The following is a 13,830-nucleotide window of genomic DNA, read 5'->3' as shown; positions in this document are numbered from 1 at the left end:
GCTTTTTGGGGGGCCCTGTCACAGCCACCCAGCCATCTTACAGATGAGAGAGAGGAGGTTTACCTGGGGCAGGGCACAAGTGACAGCAGCAGGGGGTCATCTCCTTTCCCCTTGCCCTGCCCCACCCCCATGCTCACCATCTGGCACAAGAAGCAGTCTGCTTTGCTCCACTGTGCCCTCTTGGCACGCTGAATTCAGTGGGCTGGGAGGATGGAACATAACGGAGCAGATTGTTGTTCACGCCATGCAGTGATTGTGAGGGGGAGGGGAGGTGAACCCCTGCTGCCACTGCCATCTGCCGCCTGTGACCTACCCCAGGTAATCCCTGACCAGGCTGGTTGGAAAGTGGGTAAGAGGCAGGGTGAGGGTGGAGTGTGGAAGGGGCGGAGCCTGTGCCATGGTGGGGCCCCACTCCTAGGGCATGGTTTGCCCTGGGCCCCGCCTCTAGATTTATTATCAGAAACTGTTCGGCTGGCATTTTCCAACAAAACTCATCCCAAGGAAGATAGCAGGCATAGAAAAATTTCAGACTGAGTGGTTAAAGTTTGGGAAAGTTGTAAGATACTGAAAACAGGACCTTAAAATGGGGCATGTCAGGCAATCTTGAAAAGAGGTGGTTGTGCTACCAGACCTGCATATAATATTTGTAACACTCAGCACTGCTATTTTGCCCAGTCAGGTAAAGGCAAAATCATGTTTTTTCTTAATACATTGTGACAAGTAGTAGAAGCACTATTATAGCTGACAGATGTGATTTCATTATTGGGTTATTCCTACTAATATCTAAAGCCTGTTCACTTGGAATGTTTGTAAAATAATCAGACACACAGGCATACTCATAAGGATATCCTATTCTGTAGTATAATTAAATCCTACTGACAAAATACTGCCTCCAGTACAAGGACTGGTGAGTTAGGAGAATGCTAAATTCTTCATGATCATGCCATTATCTGCAGTCTCATTTTGATTTTAATTTCCCACTAGCTTCAGTGGGAGCAGGTTTATGTAGTAGTTAGGATCTTTTCCAGTACAGAGCTGTGTACCTTGTGGCTTCCGTGGGTGCACATGGTAGGATCAGGCATAAGATGGGACGGTTTCTGCACTAGAATTCCTTAAAATGAGTGCTTCCTGTTGGGATTCCAAAAGCCCTTATGAAGCAGACATTCCAATTCATCTGTAACACTGGGCATCTGCTTTTTCTCTTTGACTTTATCAGTCCCTAGATCTGAGTGGTCACAGCATCACTGTCTGGGCAGCCGGTTCATACATTTTCCATCAACATTTTGTCAGTTGATCTTTAGGGATTGGTCACCAACAGAAACTCAAAAAGGGGAATGCAATTCCTCCCCTCTACTGAGATCAAATTCTTTCCTCCTTGTGATGTTGGCTCTCACTGGCTTTTAGACCAGTGTGCCAAGACTGAAGCATTACATGCGTCTACCTCAGCAGCACAAAGTTCTCCTGCTGGGTGGCCTGAGAAACGATATTATTTATATATGGAGCTGTCCAAGTCTCTTACTTCAGGCCACTATTCCGATACTTTATTCCCTTCTCCCCTTCCCCCACCCTGCAGCTGCCGCATTCCTGAGTCGCACCTTTCTACATGAGCAGTGATACTGCTTATACAGAGAAGTATTTCTAAATGCAAGTAAGAATACAGGAAACTGGCCACTAGGAAACAGTTAATATACAGTACATGGAGATCTCTAGATCCTTTACCCGTTTCTCTCATACCACATTTCAAAGAAAAAGCAGTAAGCGGTTGATGTAGCTGCTGACAAATGAAGCCAAGATGCAATAAGCGCCTTCCCCACTATGCTGAATGGAGTAAAATAGATTACAATTTGATATGTTTGAGAAAAAAAGTGTTGGCAAACAGAGTCAAGTGCTATGTTAGCTTTATCTTTCTATATCACATAATTGATCAATTAAAATTACACCTGCAAGCACCATACTATCACAATCAGAAAGCAGTGGCATAAATGAAAAACTGCCCTTAGGGAGACAAATTAAGTGATCCCATTCATCATGGAGGAAACTGCAAAATAGTGGAGTTTAAAGTAGCATTTTGCTGAATTTGCACATGGATAATGTTTCTTATAAATTCCTGTTTCTCCAGGCACTGACATATGACTGTAGGTAAGAAACAGTGTGCAAGATTCACATACCCTTATTCGACATGAGTAACACCTAATTCCCTGAGTAATCCTATGGATATCACGAATAAGGGAATTACAATGAGGCTCAGTAAAACAGAGAGCTAACTTCAACCACATATATTTCAGCTGTGTTACCAAGAGATGAAGAAATTCAATGTATAGCAATTCATCTCATTTAGCTTCAGAAACAAAGTTATACAAAGTAGTTTAATACAAATGCTAAAATAAAGACTTTTACAAAGCAATTGCCTGATCTGTTTTGAAAGGAAAATTGAACAGTTTGACAGATTTGTTGTCACACAAAATACCACAAAGTGTTTGTTTCGTTTGTTCAGAAGTCTGAAATAGATTGTGACTTGCCCCCCTCCTCCATTTGCAAGACAACATGCTGTGGTTTAAAAAGCAACATACTGTACTGCTGTTATATCAGTCTCAATAGAAGTGCTCAGATTTGAGAATTCAGCATTTAGAAATTTTTACAGGAAACATTTGGTCTAATAAACTAATTGTTAGGAAGAGTAAATATTTATTGTAGAATTACATCATTTTCTGTGATTACCAAAATAGTGGATTTCAAAAACTTGTCGAATTTAATCAACTTATCCCTTTAAAAGAAATGCTTTGAAAGACAATTAGCTTTTCAAAATATGCACTTGAAATGTATTGTTAACGATGATAAAAAAATAAAAGCAGACGATGGATGATGCTGTTATACTAAAGCAATCCTGCGTCCCATAAAAGTAGACTATTTGCTTTGTGTACTGTACTCCACAATGTCTTAACAACACATTTAAATTTGACATGAATAAAACTATTGCTTGAGAAGTCAAGAAACTTTCTTTGGTACTTACAGTCTTTAAATACAAAGGCAGGGTCTCGATGAGGCAGTTCTTGGGCAATTAAATATTGCAGGGACTCCAAGATTCGGTCCATCTTGGTTCTGCTTTTCCAGAGTGTACCCACAAAGTGTCCTCATACCTGAATTATTCCCGCCCTGTACGGATTTTATGCAGTTCATTGATGCTCTGGATTACCAAAGAATCTCTTTTAACATCTGCCAATCAGACATTGCCCAGAATCAAAAGATCCTCCAGGGGGTCCTCCTCCTTGGCTCACTTATCTTTGTTATATACTGAGCTAATTAGCTGTAAAGGCAGGCTGACAGGCTCATTCCTACCACTTCCTTCTGTTAAACACACCCACCTACAGGCTACCAGAAGAAGCTAATCATGTGAAAGACATTTCTCTTTCATCCAAACATTGAATGTGCTGAAACAGACATAGTTTTGGTTTCTGCTGAATTAATACAAGCTCCCTCCCGCCCATTCTCTTGGAATGTTAGGACGAGACTGAGAAATCATAAGGCTCTCATTAGACAACTCAGCTAAAGTTCTGCAGAACTCTCCAGAGAAGCATTAGCAATGAAATAACAAAGAGATGTTCAATGTAAGAGTAAAAATCGTATACGTAAAATGAAACAAGTAGTTAGCTTTGCTTCCTATTTTAAGTCAGTAAGGGCAATGGTTGTTCTTCTACATTAATAAGCATTAACAAACTGCAGATTGGAAAAAAATACGAGTGAGACAAAAAAATTCAACTACTTTTGATTCGTGTTGTAAATGCAATTTGACTTCATGTTTTGTTAATGTATTTTCCAATTTAATTTCCTAATTATATAGGAATCAGGGAGTAACAATTTGTCTCGACAGCAACACTTATAGTAATACCCCTCTACATTGCTTTGTTTTTTTGGAAAATACTAAGAAAAAGAAAATCAAAACCCTGACAAATATATGGGTGCATAAGGAAATTAATCTCAAAATTATACGATATGAATCTGGTACAACTCCCAGGTACTTTTGATTAAAATGTGAATAAACTGAACTAAATTTAAGCTGGGACAAAGAATGGTACATATGAAAATAAATCCTTTAAGTAGGGAGAAAGTAGCCATTTTGTCAATAAAGGTAACTTCCCCATTCTTCTTTTAGTCTCAAATAAATTAAATTTCTTGGTGATAACTGCCAAGAAATATGGCTTTTATCATTAAAAGATATCTACATCTAATTACTTGGAAGTTTTACGCAAATATTGTACTGAAAGTTATGTATTCACTCCATAAGAAATGCCTTTTTGTTTTTCTGTGTATTGATTTTTAAGAGGTTTGATTGATTAAAAAACTATGTAAAGGCTAAAGTTACCTTAAGTGCAGCCATTTAAAACAATGATAAAATCAAGACACTCATTGCTCCTAAATATGTGAATTTGTTAAGACTGTCAAGAACCTTATTGACTTAACCTCTACATTTCTCAAAGTTCACTCTAAATAAAGTAAACTTTGTTTGAATGACCACATATGAAACGTAAACTGAACCCTGCAAAGTTTAGTCCTTGTGTAAACTTCATCATGACCTTTGATGACTTCAGATATTTCAGGAATTCTACTGTTGAAAAAGAGGTTTAATAAATTTATATTAAGCTATAACTTTGAGATTCAGTTCTTTCCTCACTAACTCCAGTTTCTGTCCAAGAACATTGAGAGAACATGTAAAAAGGATTGCTTATGAGTATTTCAAAAGAATTACTGGAATATTTTGAAAAACAAACTGCATGGATTTCCATAATCCCATATTTTCTGTCAGAAAATTGAATCCATCTGAACCTTTACATAGCAATCGGTTCCAAACTAAACAGAACGGGTGCGTCTACACTAGGAACTAACTTTGAAGTTAAGTACTACATCAAAGTAGCCATCAGAGAGTCCACACACATTTCCCCTACTTTGAAGTTATCATTGAAGTAGGGAGCCCAACTCTGAAGTCCTTAGAGCACTATTCCATTCCCAGGAATGGAGTACTTTGAAGTTTAACAAGTGAACAGTCTACTTCCAAGTTGCTTACTTTGAAAAATTTTGTTGTCAATGTCTACACATCAAAAGGAACTTGTTCTCTCTGACAGAAAAATGTCTAAATTAGAAAACAAGTTGAGCTCATCCATCATACTGGAATTTTTTTTTTTTTAATCTTGTCACACATCCTGAGAAAAGACTCATCCAGTGAGATGCCCTCACAACTTTTTTTTAAAGAACTTAAATGTGAGAGTACAGATATGCAAAGGAAAGAATACATGCAACACCCCTGCAAGTGCTGAAGTCTGGAAATGTACAATGAAATCACAACAATCTGAATTCTACCCCAATATCACTAACCTTAGTTATATGAAGAGACAATTCTTCAACACAGACCTTTAGCATATCAATAGCCTGAAAGACCAGCTAAATCATGGACTTACTTTTGTGGAGACTAATATATTGTGGACTAAGGTGAAGTGCACATGCTTGTTTCATCTCTTCAGTAAAGTGCTACTGCTTTGTTGAAGACCATGTGCTGCTGGTAGATGCAAGCACTTACCGCTAAGTAACTACAATAGGGACAATTTTCCATTCCACATAAGATTTCAGAAGTGAAAGTGACCACACTGTTAGCTAACTGCAGTATAGTGATACATATAAATACCCTCAGCTGGCCATGCCAGCTGACTCAGACTTGTAGAGCTCAGGCTCCACGGGTGTTAAATTGCAGAGCTAGTTGGGGGTTCAGCTGCAGCCTAGGCTCCTGCAATTCTGCAAGGGTAGAAGGACCCAGGTGCTGAGCTCCAGACTGAGCCTGAAGGTTTACACAGCAATTTTAAGTGCTGCAGCCAAGCCCAAGTCAACTGATCTCAGCCAGCTGAGGCTGAGCCATATGTCTTTCATTGCTGTGTAGATGTTCCTTGTGTCTGTGGTTATAACCCTCTGATGGGCCAAAATCCAAATAGTAGTTTTAATACCAGCAGAGGCATGTAGATGTGCTCACAAAACCAAAGTTGTCTCGACCTTCTTGGCTCTACTGGCAAACTGATGCAAAAACAAGAGATTTAAAATATCTATAGCACATAGTACTAATTTCAAAATTACGATAAAAAAATTCTCCTTCCTAAGATCTTCATCTTAAACTAGCATGAAGTAGGCATGCACGTTCCAAGGAAAACGTGAAGAATTAAGGTTGTTTGGGTGAATGTAGTTCTACTTTTTCTAGTTTTAGTTCAAAGCGTAACCCTATTTTTGAATTTTTCAGGCTAACTTTTCTGATTTGCACCCAGAAATTACACTGTTCTCTTCCCCCACTGATTAAATCAGAAGACATACAAAACCTTTCTCCTCTTTTTTTTTTGTTTTGTTTTTTTCCCCCCAGGCATTAATATGAGTTCTCAAATTTTTTCTTTCTGAGTGTGCTCCTGCCCTGCAAATGTCCTATTGCTAAAAATATGCCACAGCCCCCCCCTGTTCCACAACTTTTTCTGCACATAAAAGCCAGGCTCAGCACTGGGGGAGGAGCAAGAGTGGGGACATAAAGAGGACAATTGCCTGGGGCCCCATGACAGTGTGCCCTGCAGAGCTAAAGTACTCAGGTTTTGGACTCAGCCCCAATAAGTCTAATGCCATCTAAGCTTGATGGAGTCCCTAAAGCCTGCTCATGGAGCCCTAGAGGGCTATGGTCTGCTGGTTGAGAACCTCTGGCTTAAAGGGTAAAGAAGCTTATGTTTCTACAAGATTTTCAAAACATATGAGCAAATTATGTACTTAAAGTTATGGTAATGATCTTTTTATATAAAAAATTTCCAGAATCACCTGCATCAAGCTAACTGGCAACTTACTAGATGTATAAGAGCAAGATTTATAGAAGAGGCTTTGAATTGCTAGGTTCACAGCTATCTTATTAGCTTATGGGTTATTAACCTTCCTACAGGTACAAAGCCCAAATTCTTACTAAAAACCTGATTGCACCTAAAAACAGATTGGACCTCCTGGTCTGGCACCCTCACGACCTGAACAGTTCAAATGCAGGGAGTCTGCTGGACTGTGGAGATCTGGCTGCTTTTGGCCACCCCACTCTGTCCAGTAGGGCTCAGCCAAAGGGGCAGCTGAGCACACAGCTGCTGGTAACCTCTGTGGCTGGAGCTCTTTGGTCCAGCAATACCCATAGTCTGTTGCCAGACCAGAGAATCTAGGACCAGAGACATTCAACCAATACTTCGTTTCTGATTATTTTCAGGTCATACAATTCAGATTCTTCAAAGACCCCTGCTTACATATTGGCTTGATAGCATATTGGAGACATATTGAATAGTTTTGCCTTTTAATTTTTTGTCTTTGTAAAAACATACATTAATAAACACTTTATGGACAGTTTTCAGTCTAAACATCCATTGCAAAATGTGCCTATAAAAGATACTGTAGGTCATAATTCCACTTTAAATTATCTTATCTGTATCCTTAATTTAAAAATTGGCTTCAGTCATACGTTTTACAGATTGTTTTAAAACTACAAAACAGAAAGACAAGGTTACAATAACAAGAGTGAAATTTATTGACTATAAACATTCCAATTTCCATAAAAGTAAATTCTCAATTCATCATAGATAAGTGTATTGATATTCCATTGGAAGTTACAATGCATTAACCCCAGAAACTAGCAGCATCCAAACTTGACTTAATATTTAACATATTTTCTCGACGCTGTTTGGTATAAACATTTGCCTCTCCTTTGTGTAACCGTCGTCTCAGAGCAGCTTTCTGTTGCTTAGTCAGTTGATGTTTTATCTTCTGTTTCACCAGTTCCTAAAAATAAGTAAACCACATAAGTATTCTTTGTATGACATAAAATTTTAGGACACATTCATTTATATTTACACAGTGCTTTATGCAGGATATTAAAAATTGTGTTGTGTGTCACCTGGAGACTTTGTGCCTCTTAAAATTAAAAAAGTATCAGGGCGTAGCCAAGTTAGTCTGTATCTTCAAAAGCAACAAGAAGTCCTGTGGCACCTTACAGACTAACAGATATTTCGGAGCATACACTTTCATGGGCAAAGACAAAGCAGGTCTTTGCCCATGAAAGCTTATGCTCCAAAATATCTCCATCTACAGGGGGTCACAGGTCTTCTTGTTGCCTTTAAATTAAAAAAAAAAAAAAGTTACCTTGATCCAAGCTACTCTTCCCTGGTCTGACAAAGTTAGGACCTGAATGGCCCCAAACAAGAGAATTTGCGGGACCAAGGGAGGTCCTCTGGCACTGGGCTCCAAGCCCTGACCCATGCTGCCAGGGGACCCTGGCCCTGATCCTGTGCTCCCTGAGACTCTGGCTCCTTGCTGCTGGCATGGGGCTGTGCCTCGGGGCTCCCTGGGGCTGCCACATGGCGCAATGCCGTCCCCAGCTGGTCTGCTGAGGCTGTTGCCCCAGCCCCCCAACAGATGTTCCCAGAGCAGAGTGAGCCAATATTAAGAGGTGCAACTTGTACTTATTTCTTGGCTTGTGGCTATATTGTCTGGTACTTGTTTTTGGAACACTACACTGAAGTGATTGAACGAACTGTACGTAAGTGGAAATGACTGAGGGTTAAACAGCAAAGCCATCTACCGCTGGCAACAAAGAGAAGGGGAAAAATTAAAAGGTATTGTCTGCAGAAATGATTATAAATTCTTTCTTCAGCTGTTCCTCTGAACAGGGGCAAGACACTCAACACAGTGCAGCATATATAGTAACAATAATTTACAGGGCAGACACTGTCTTCTTTGGTGTCTTGCACAGCCTCAACCACAGATGGTCACGAACAGCAGGAGGAGTAATTGCCATTTACCTGGTTTTCTAATAATTTGATACATATCTTCTGCAGCTGTTTATTCAGGCTAGCTCCTACTTGCTATCAGAAAAAACAAAACAAAAACAAAAACAAAAACAAAAAAAAAACCCCACCAAGCTTCTGCTTTGTAGATTTTGGCTGCAGATTGCTTGTAGTGGAGAATGTGCCCAATTAATGTAACGCCTTTCATTTAATTCCTCAGAATGAACCAACTAGATATGGACACAGATCTCAGAGGAGACCAATACAGCTAATCAATAAGGAGAATAGTTAAGGAAGAGACAATATTTGAAAAATTGTGCCCAAGCAAATCGTCAGCTGAGATTTTAGAAGTACATTGCAGCCTCACCTCCTCTGATACACCATAATGCTCTCCTGCCAAAACATACTATCTTCATCACACATGCTACTGCTGTGCCAATATAATGCATGAAACACTCAGATTTTTATTCTCAGCATTGAAACACAAAATTAGGCGGTCCATCTAGCTCAGCATCATGTCTTGACAGTGCTGGTGCCAGTCACTTCAGGCAGAATGAACAGAATAGGACAATTTATTGAGTGATCCATCTCCCATCATGTAGTCCCAGCTTTTGGTAGTCAGAGGTTTAGGGATACCCAGACCACAGGATTGCATCCCTGGCCATCTAATAGCCATTGATAGCCCTATCCTCCATAAACTCACCTAATATTATACTTTTGACCTTCACAACATCCCATGGGAACAAGCCCTAAAAGTTGACTGTGTGTTGTATGAAGAAGTACTTTTTGTTTTAAACCTGCTACTAATTTCATTGGGTAATCTCTGGTTCCTGCGTGATGTGAAAGGGTAAATAACATCTCTTTATCACTTCTTCCTGCACCATTCACCATCCATTTACAGATCCTTATCTCCCCCAACCTCTTTTCTAAACTTAAAGTTTTTTTTGATTTTGCCTCACATGGAAGCCGTTCCACACCAATGATTTTTGTTGACTGTTTCTGTACTTTTGCCAAGTTCAATATACCTTTTCTAAGATGAGGCAATCAGAACTTCAAGCAGTACTAGAGGGGAATATCATGGATTTATACAATGGCATTATGGCAGTTTCCAGTCTCATCTATTCATTCCAAATGGTTCCTAACATTCGGTTAGCTTTTTTGACCGCTGATGCAAAATGAATGTGTGTTTTCAAAAAAAACTATCCACAATTGCTGATCAAGAAAAAACCTCTCGATGTAACAGCTAAATTTAGATGGCATCATTGGTAAGTAGAGTTTGGATTATATTTGCCAATGACTATGACTTTGCATCTATCACCACTGAATTTCATCTGTCATTTTGTTGTTCATCACCCAGTTTTTTTGAGATGCCTTTATAACTATTTACAGTTACAAATCACTAGCCAATCACTGCTGTGTAGGAAATGAACCTTAGAAGAGACCCTTTTTGCAGCCCAGGCCTTCACAGAGAAGTTATAAGCTAAGTACCCCTACTTTCTGTTTAAGAGACTCTACATCCAATCTCAAGGGTGTTCAAAAAGAAAAAACCAAAAAAAAAACCAACCAACAAAAATCCACAAAAAGCTTGCAGCTTACTTTCCCAATAAAAATAGGACAAGCTGTGTTTAGTTATTGTTTCTCCTCACAGTTGGACTTTTTTCCTTTTTTTGCAGGGGAGGAGGCAAACTACTCCATTTAACGTTTTGTATCTTATAGAAATCTGAAAGTAAACTTCTCCCCCTTGTGGTTCAAAATAGCAGAGGGTTTTTCTGGTAGCATATGCACAGAAGAATGAGAGAAATTTTGCAACATTAACACCAAAAAAGACAGCAAAAGCATACTGAATGTTAAAAAGCAGGACTACGGATAACTATTTACTGTCATCTGCATACATCAAACATTTCCACTAAGTATAGTCTCTCCCTCTCTCCTCATGCAGGTCAAACGCTGAACAAGTAATCACACTGATGTCAGCTAACTGGACCATAGAAACTTTTTTCCCTGTTTTATAAATACCAACATCCAACAAGTCAAAGGGTAACAGCACATTTACATCTCTTTCCTCTTGTTAATACTAGCTTCCTATAGCAGTGTTTCTTAAACTTGTTGAGACCACGGAATACCAACCAATAATATTTTTATGCAGAACACCTACGAAAATTTTCTTAAAAGAAAAAAACAACAGCAACATATACAGCAAAACCAAAATGAGTAATTCAATCAGGTTTCATAGCAATGAAGAAGTAGCACTGTACAGTATCACAGTATCTGGTTTTAATAACAGAAAATATATCAGTGTATTTTTGCAAGCACTCATGGCACACCTGCAAGCTGTTCATAGAACACAGTTTAAAAAACACTGTACTATAGAACTAGTTCTTACAGTATAATGGAACAGGGAGATGCTGAAGGCTGACTAGGGCTTTGATTTGTAACAGATGTTTAAATGGAAATACCAAGACAGATTGATTTCTGTTACCATAGTCAACATAAGTGAGATGCTACTTATTTGAATGTTAACCTCCCATAGTCCCTCTGACAAATATCACCAAAATTCCTACTATGCAGCAACTAAAAAGTTCTTAACAGTGAATTGTGCAAATCTACTTCTAAAAATAATACTTAAGTGATCCAGGCAGATGGGGAACAAGGGACCGTACCATCTTCATAGTCCCTACAATCAGGGAAAAATCCTTTTCAGATGGAAGTGAATCTAAGCATAAAACTTAGACTGAGTATTATACTGCCTGTTTGCATTGTCCTTTCATCATAATCATGTGAAGGGTGGGTGACTAGGTTGAGTGCTTTGAATAACCAAAGCTTTATTAATTTAAAATTTTGCAGAATTAGGTTATCCTCTCAAGGTTCAATCAAGTCTGTGAGAGTGCAGTATGATGCTAACACAATCTCAGTGACAAAGCTATTAAATGTTTTAGCTTACCATAGCTGGGATTTTCTTCTATAACGGATCAATTTAATGTCTCTTTTCTGGACAGTTTCCAAAATTTGTAGATAGTATATGCTGTATTGTTCATATATATAAATTCCTGATGCTATACACAAATTATATATAAATAAATATTGTTTATTTTCACAAAGCCCTAAAATGCTCAGAGCACTCATTATTCCATGTATAGGCCCAGATGAATTGTGTGTTTATTGGAGTACTTGCTTTGCAAGCACAATGCTAATGTACTTCCATGAACACATATAGCTTATTGAGAAAACTACAACCATATTAAGGTTGCTGCTGCCACCAAGTGTTTTCAAATCTGAAGTTCTGGAATCATTTCTTCTAACTGGACTCAGTGGTGCCTCTCTCCTTCTGGAATCCTACAAGACTGCATTCATTTCTACGAATTTGTAGACTGTCCTGTAGTGATGTCAGTCCATCCTTTCTGCTAGGGATTCCTGGACCATTACAGCAGTTATATCTGCCCATGGTTCTGGTCCTAAAGTTTCTTCTAGCATTCCACTAAAAGGTTATAATTCTTATTACAGGTGACTTGTATATATAAAAGGATTATTAAGAATGCATTGTCTTTTAAGTTCTGGAAACTAGTTTTTGAGCAGAACTACTCCAATAAATAGTCAATACACAACGTTATATGCACACACGGGATATCTCCAATAAACACTGTCAACATGAAATTTAATAATTTCATATAGACAGATAAAATATACTAAAAGCAGGCAAATACTCTGGAAATAATACAACTACCGACTGGACCTCCCATGTCTGGCATACGCAGAACCTGAGTGGTCTCAAATGAGGGATCTGCTGGAAAAGGGGAGGTCCCTGCCACTGGCTCCCAGTCTGCCTCTGCCCAGATTCTCCCCGCCCCCATCCTCGCTGCTGCTTGCTGCAACTTGCTGTCCCCACCCACAGGCTCCAGACGCAACTACCCACAGCTGAAGGCTCTGGCCCTGACCCACACGCTCTGGATCAGTTCTCTGGTCCAGCCAGACCATGGATGTTTCTGTACCAAAGAATCCAAGTTTTTAGAGGTACTCTTGTGTAAAGCAAGGCTTCTCTACAGAAATAAAAAACATTAGTTAATGGGACAAATCACCATTACAGTGTTCCTCAAACAACTGAAGTCCTTTGTACACAAATTGCAATCTACTAAGCATGAAAAAGTCCACCAAAATAACTATCATAGTCACATATTGGATATTAAACCAAATATTCCCAGAACATGTACCCTTATAGTGTTATAGAAGTACTATGCATCTATCATCTGGACATTTTGGCACGGCTTGTCCAGACGGGGCTCCTTTTTGAAAGGACCCCACAACTTCAAAGTCCCCTTATTCCCATCTGCTCATAGGAATAAGGGGACTTTGACACAGCTCGTCCTTTCGAAAGGACCCCGACTACTTCGAAGTCCCCTTATTCCTATGAGGGAATAAGGGGACTTTGAAGTTGCGGGGTCCTTTCGAAAGGACCCGTCTGGACGAGCCGTGTCAATTTCAAAGTGCCGCGGCTGCCCGCATGCTAATGAGGCGCTGAACATGTATTTCAGCGCTTCATTAGTAAACTTCGAAATGGCCATTTGCATGGCCATTTCGAAGTTTTTGGCTAGTGTAGACACAGCCTTTGACAAATGAAATATGCTATGAAAATGTTTGGATAAGGGTCCATTCCAAAACAGAGGCAGAGCTAATCAGCAGTATGTGTTTTAAATTTCCATTTACAAATGAAATGTAAACTGACCTGGTTTACAAAGTAAAGCATCTGCAGTTATCAACAGATTTTCAACCATAGAAAATGAAGTGCATCCAGCAGAAATTATCATTTTTTTTTCTTCATTTGGTATAGCAGAAGGTAAGTTAACTTGTACAGAATATTCACCCCCCCTTTCCTGCAGTTAGGTTTCTAAAACAAGCATGCAATTTATATAAAAGTGTGGCAGAAGACACCAGCATAGCTATTTTTATTTGAGTAGAGGCTTTGAGATTTAAATACAGCTTCAAAAAATCTCATTCTTTTCAGACTCTCATATTT

General features: G+C 39.1%; 2 protein-coding genes across 3 annotated transcripts in view; both read right to left on the bottom strand.

Annotated features, from left to right (window-relative positions):
- LIX1 (limb and CNS expressed 1) overlaps positions 1-3,092 on the bottom strand; it is a 48,971-nt gene extending 45,879 nt beyond the window's left edge. The window contains exon 1 of the mRNA XM_074994196.1: positions 3,011-3,092. Within this exon, the coding sequence (XP_074850297.1) occupies positions 3,011-3,092 (82 nt within the window). The remainder of the gene's footprint in view (positions 1-3,010) is intronic.
- A 4,225-nt stretch (positions 3,093-7,317) lies between these two features.
- RIOK2 (RIO kinase 2) overlaps positions 7,318-13,830 on the bottom strand; it is a 30,609-nt gene continuing 24,096 nt past the window's right edge. The window contains exon 9 of one of the 2 annotated variants that reach the window (XM_074995291.1): positions 7,318-7,818. In XM_074995291.1, the coding sequence (XP_074851392.1) occupies positions 7,657-7,818 (162 nt within the window). In that variant the 3' untranslated portion in view covers positions 7,318-7,656. The remainder of the gene's footprint in view (positions 7,819-13,830) is intronic. The other variant, XM_074995290.1, reaches the window with a different exon arrangement.

This window comes from Carettochelys insculpta, chromosome 5, assembly GCF_033958435.1.
Source record: "Carettochelys insculpta isolate YL-2023 chromosome 5, ASM3395843v1, whole genome shotgun sequence".
In the NCBI taxonomy this organism is placed as follows: domain Eukaryota; kingdom Metazoa; phylum Chordata; order Testudines; family Carettochelyidae; genus Carettochelys; species Carettochelys insculpta.
This window is presented reverse-complemented; position numbering and strand designations above follow the sequence as displayed.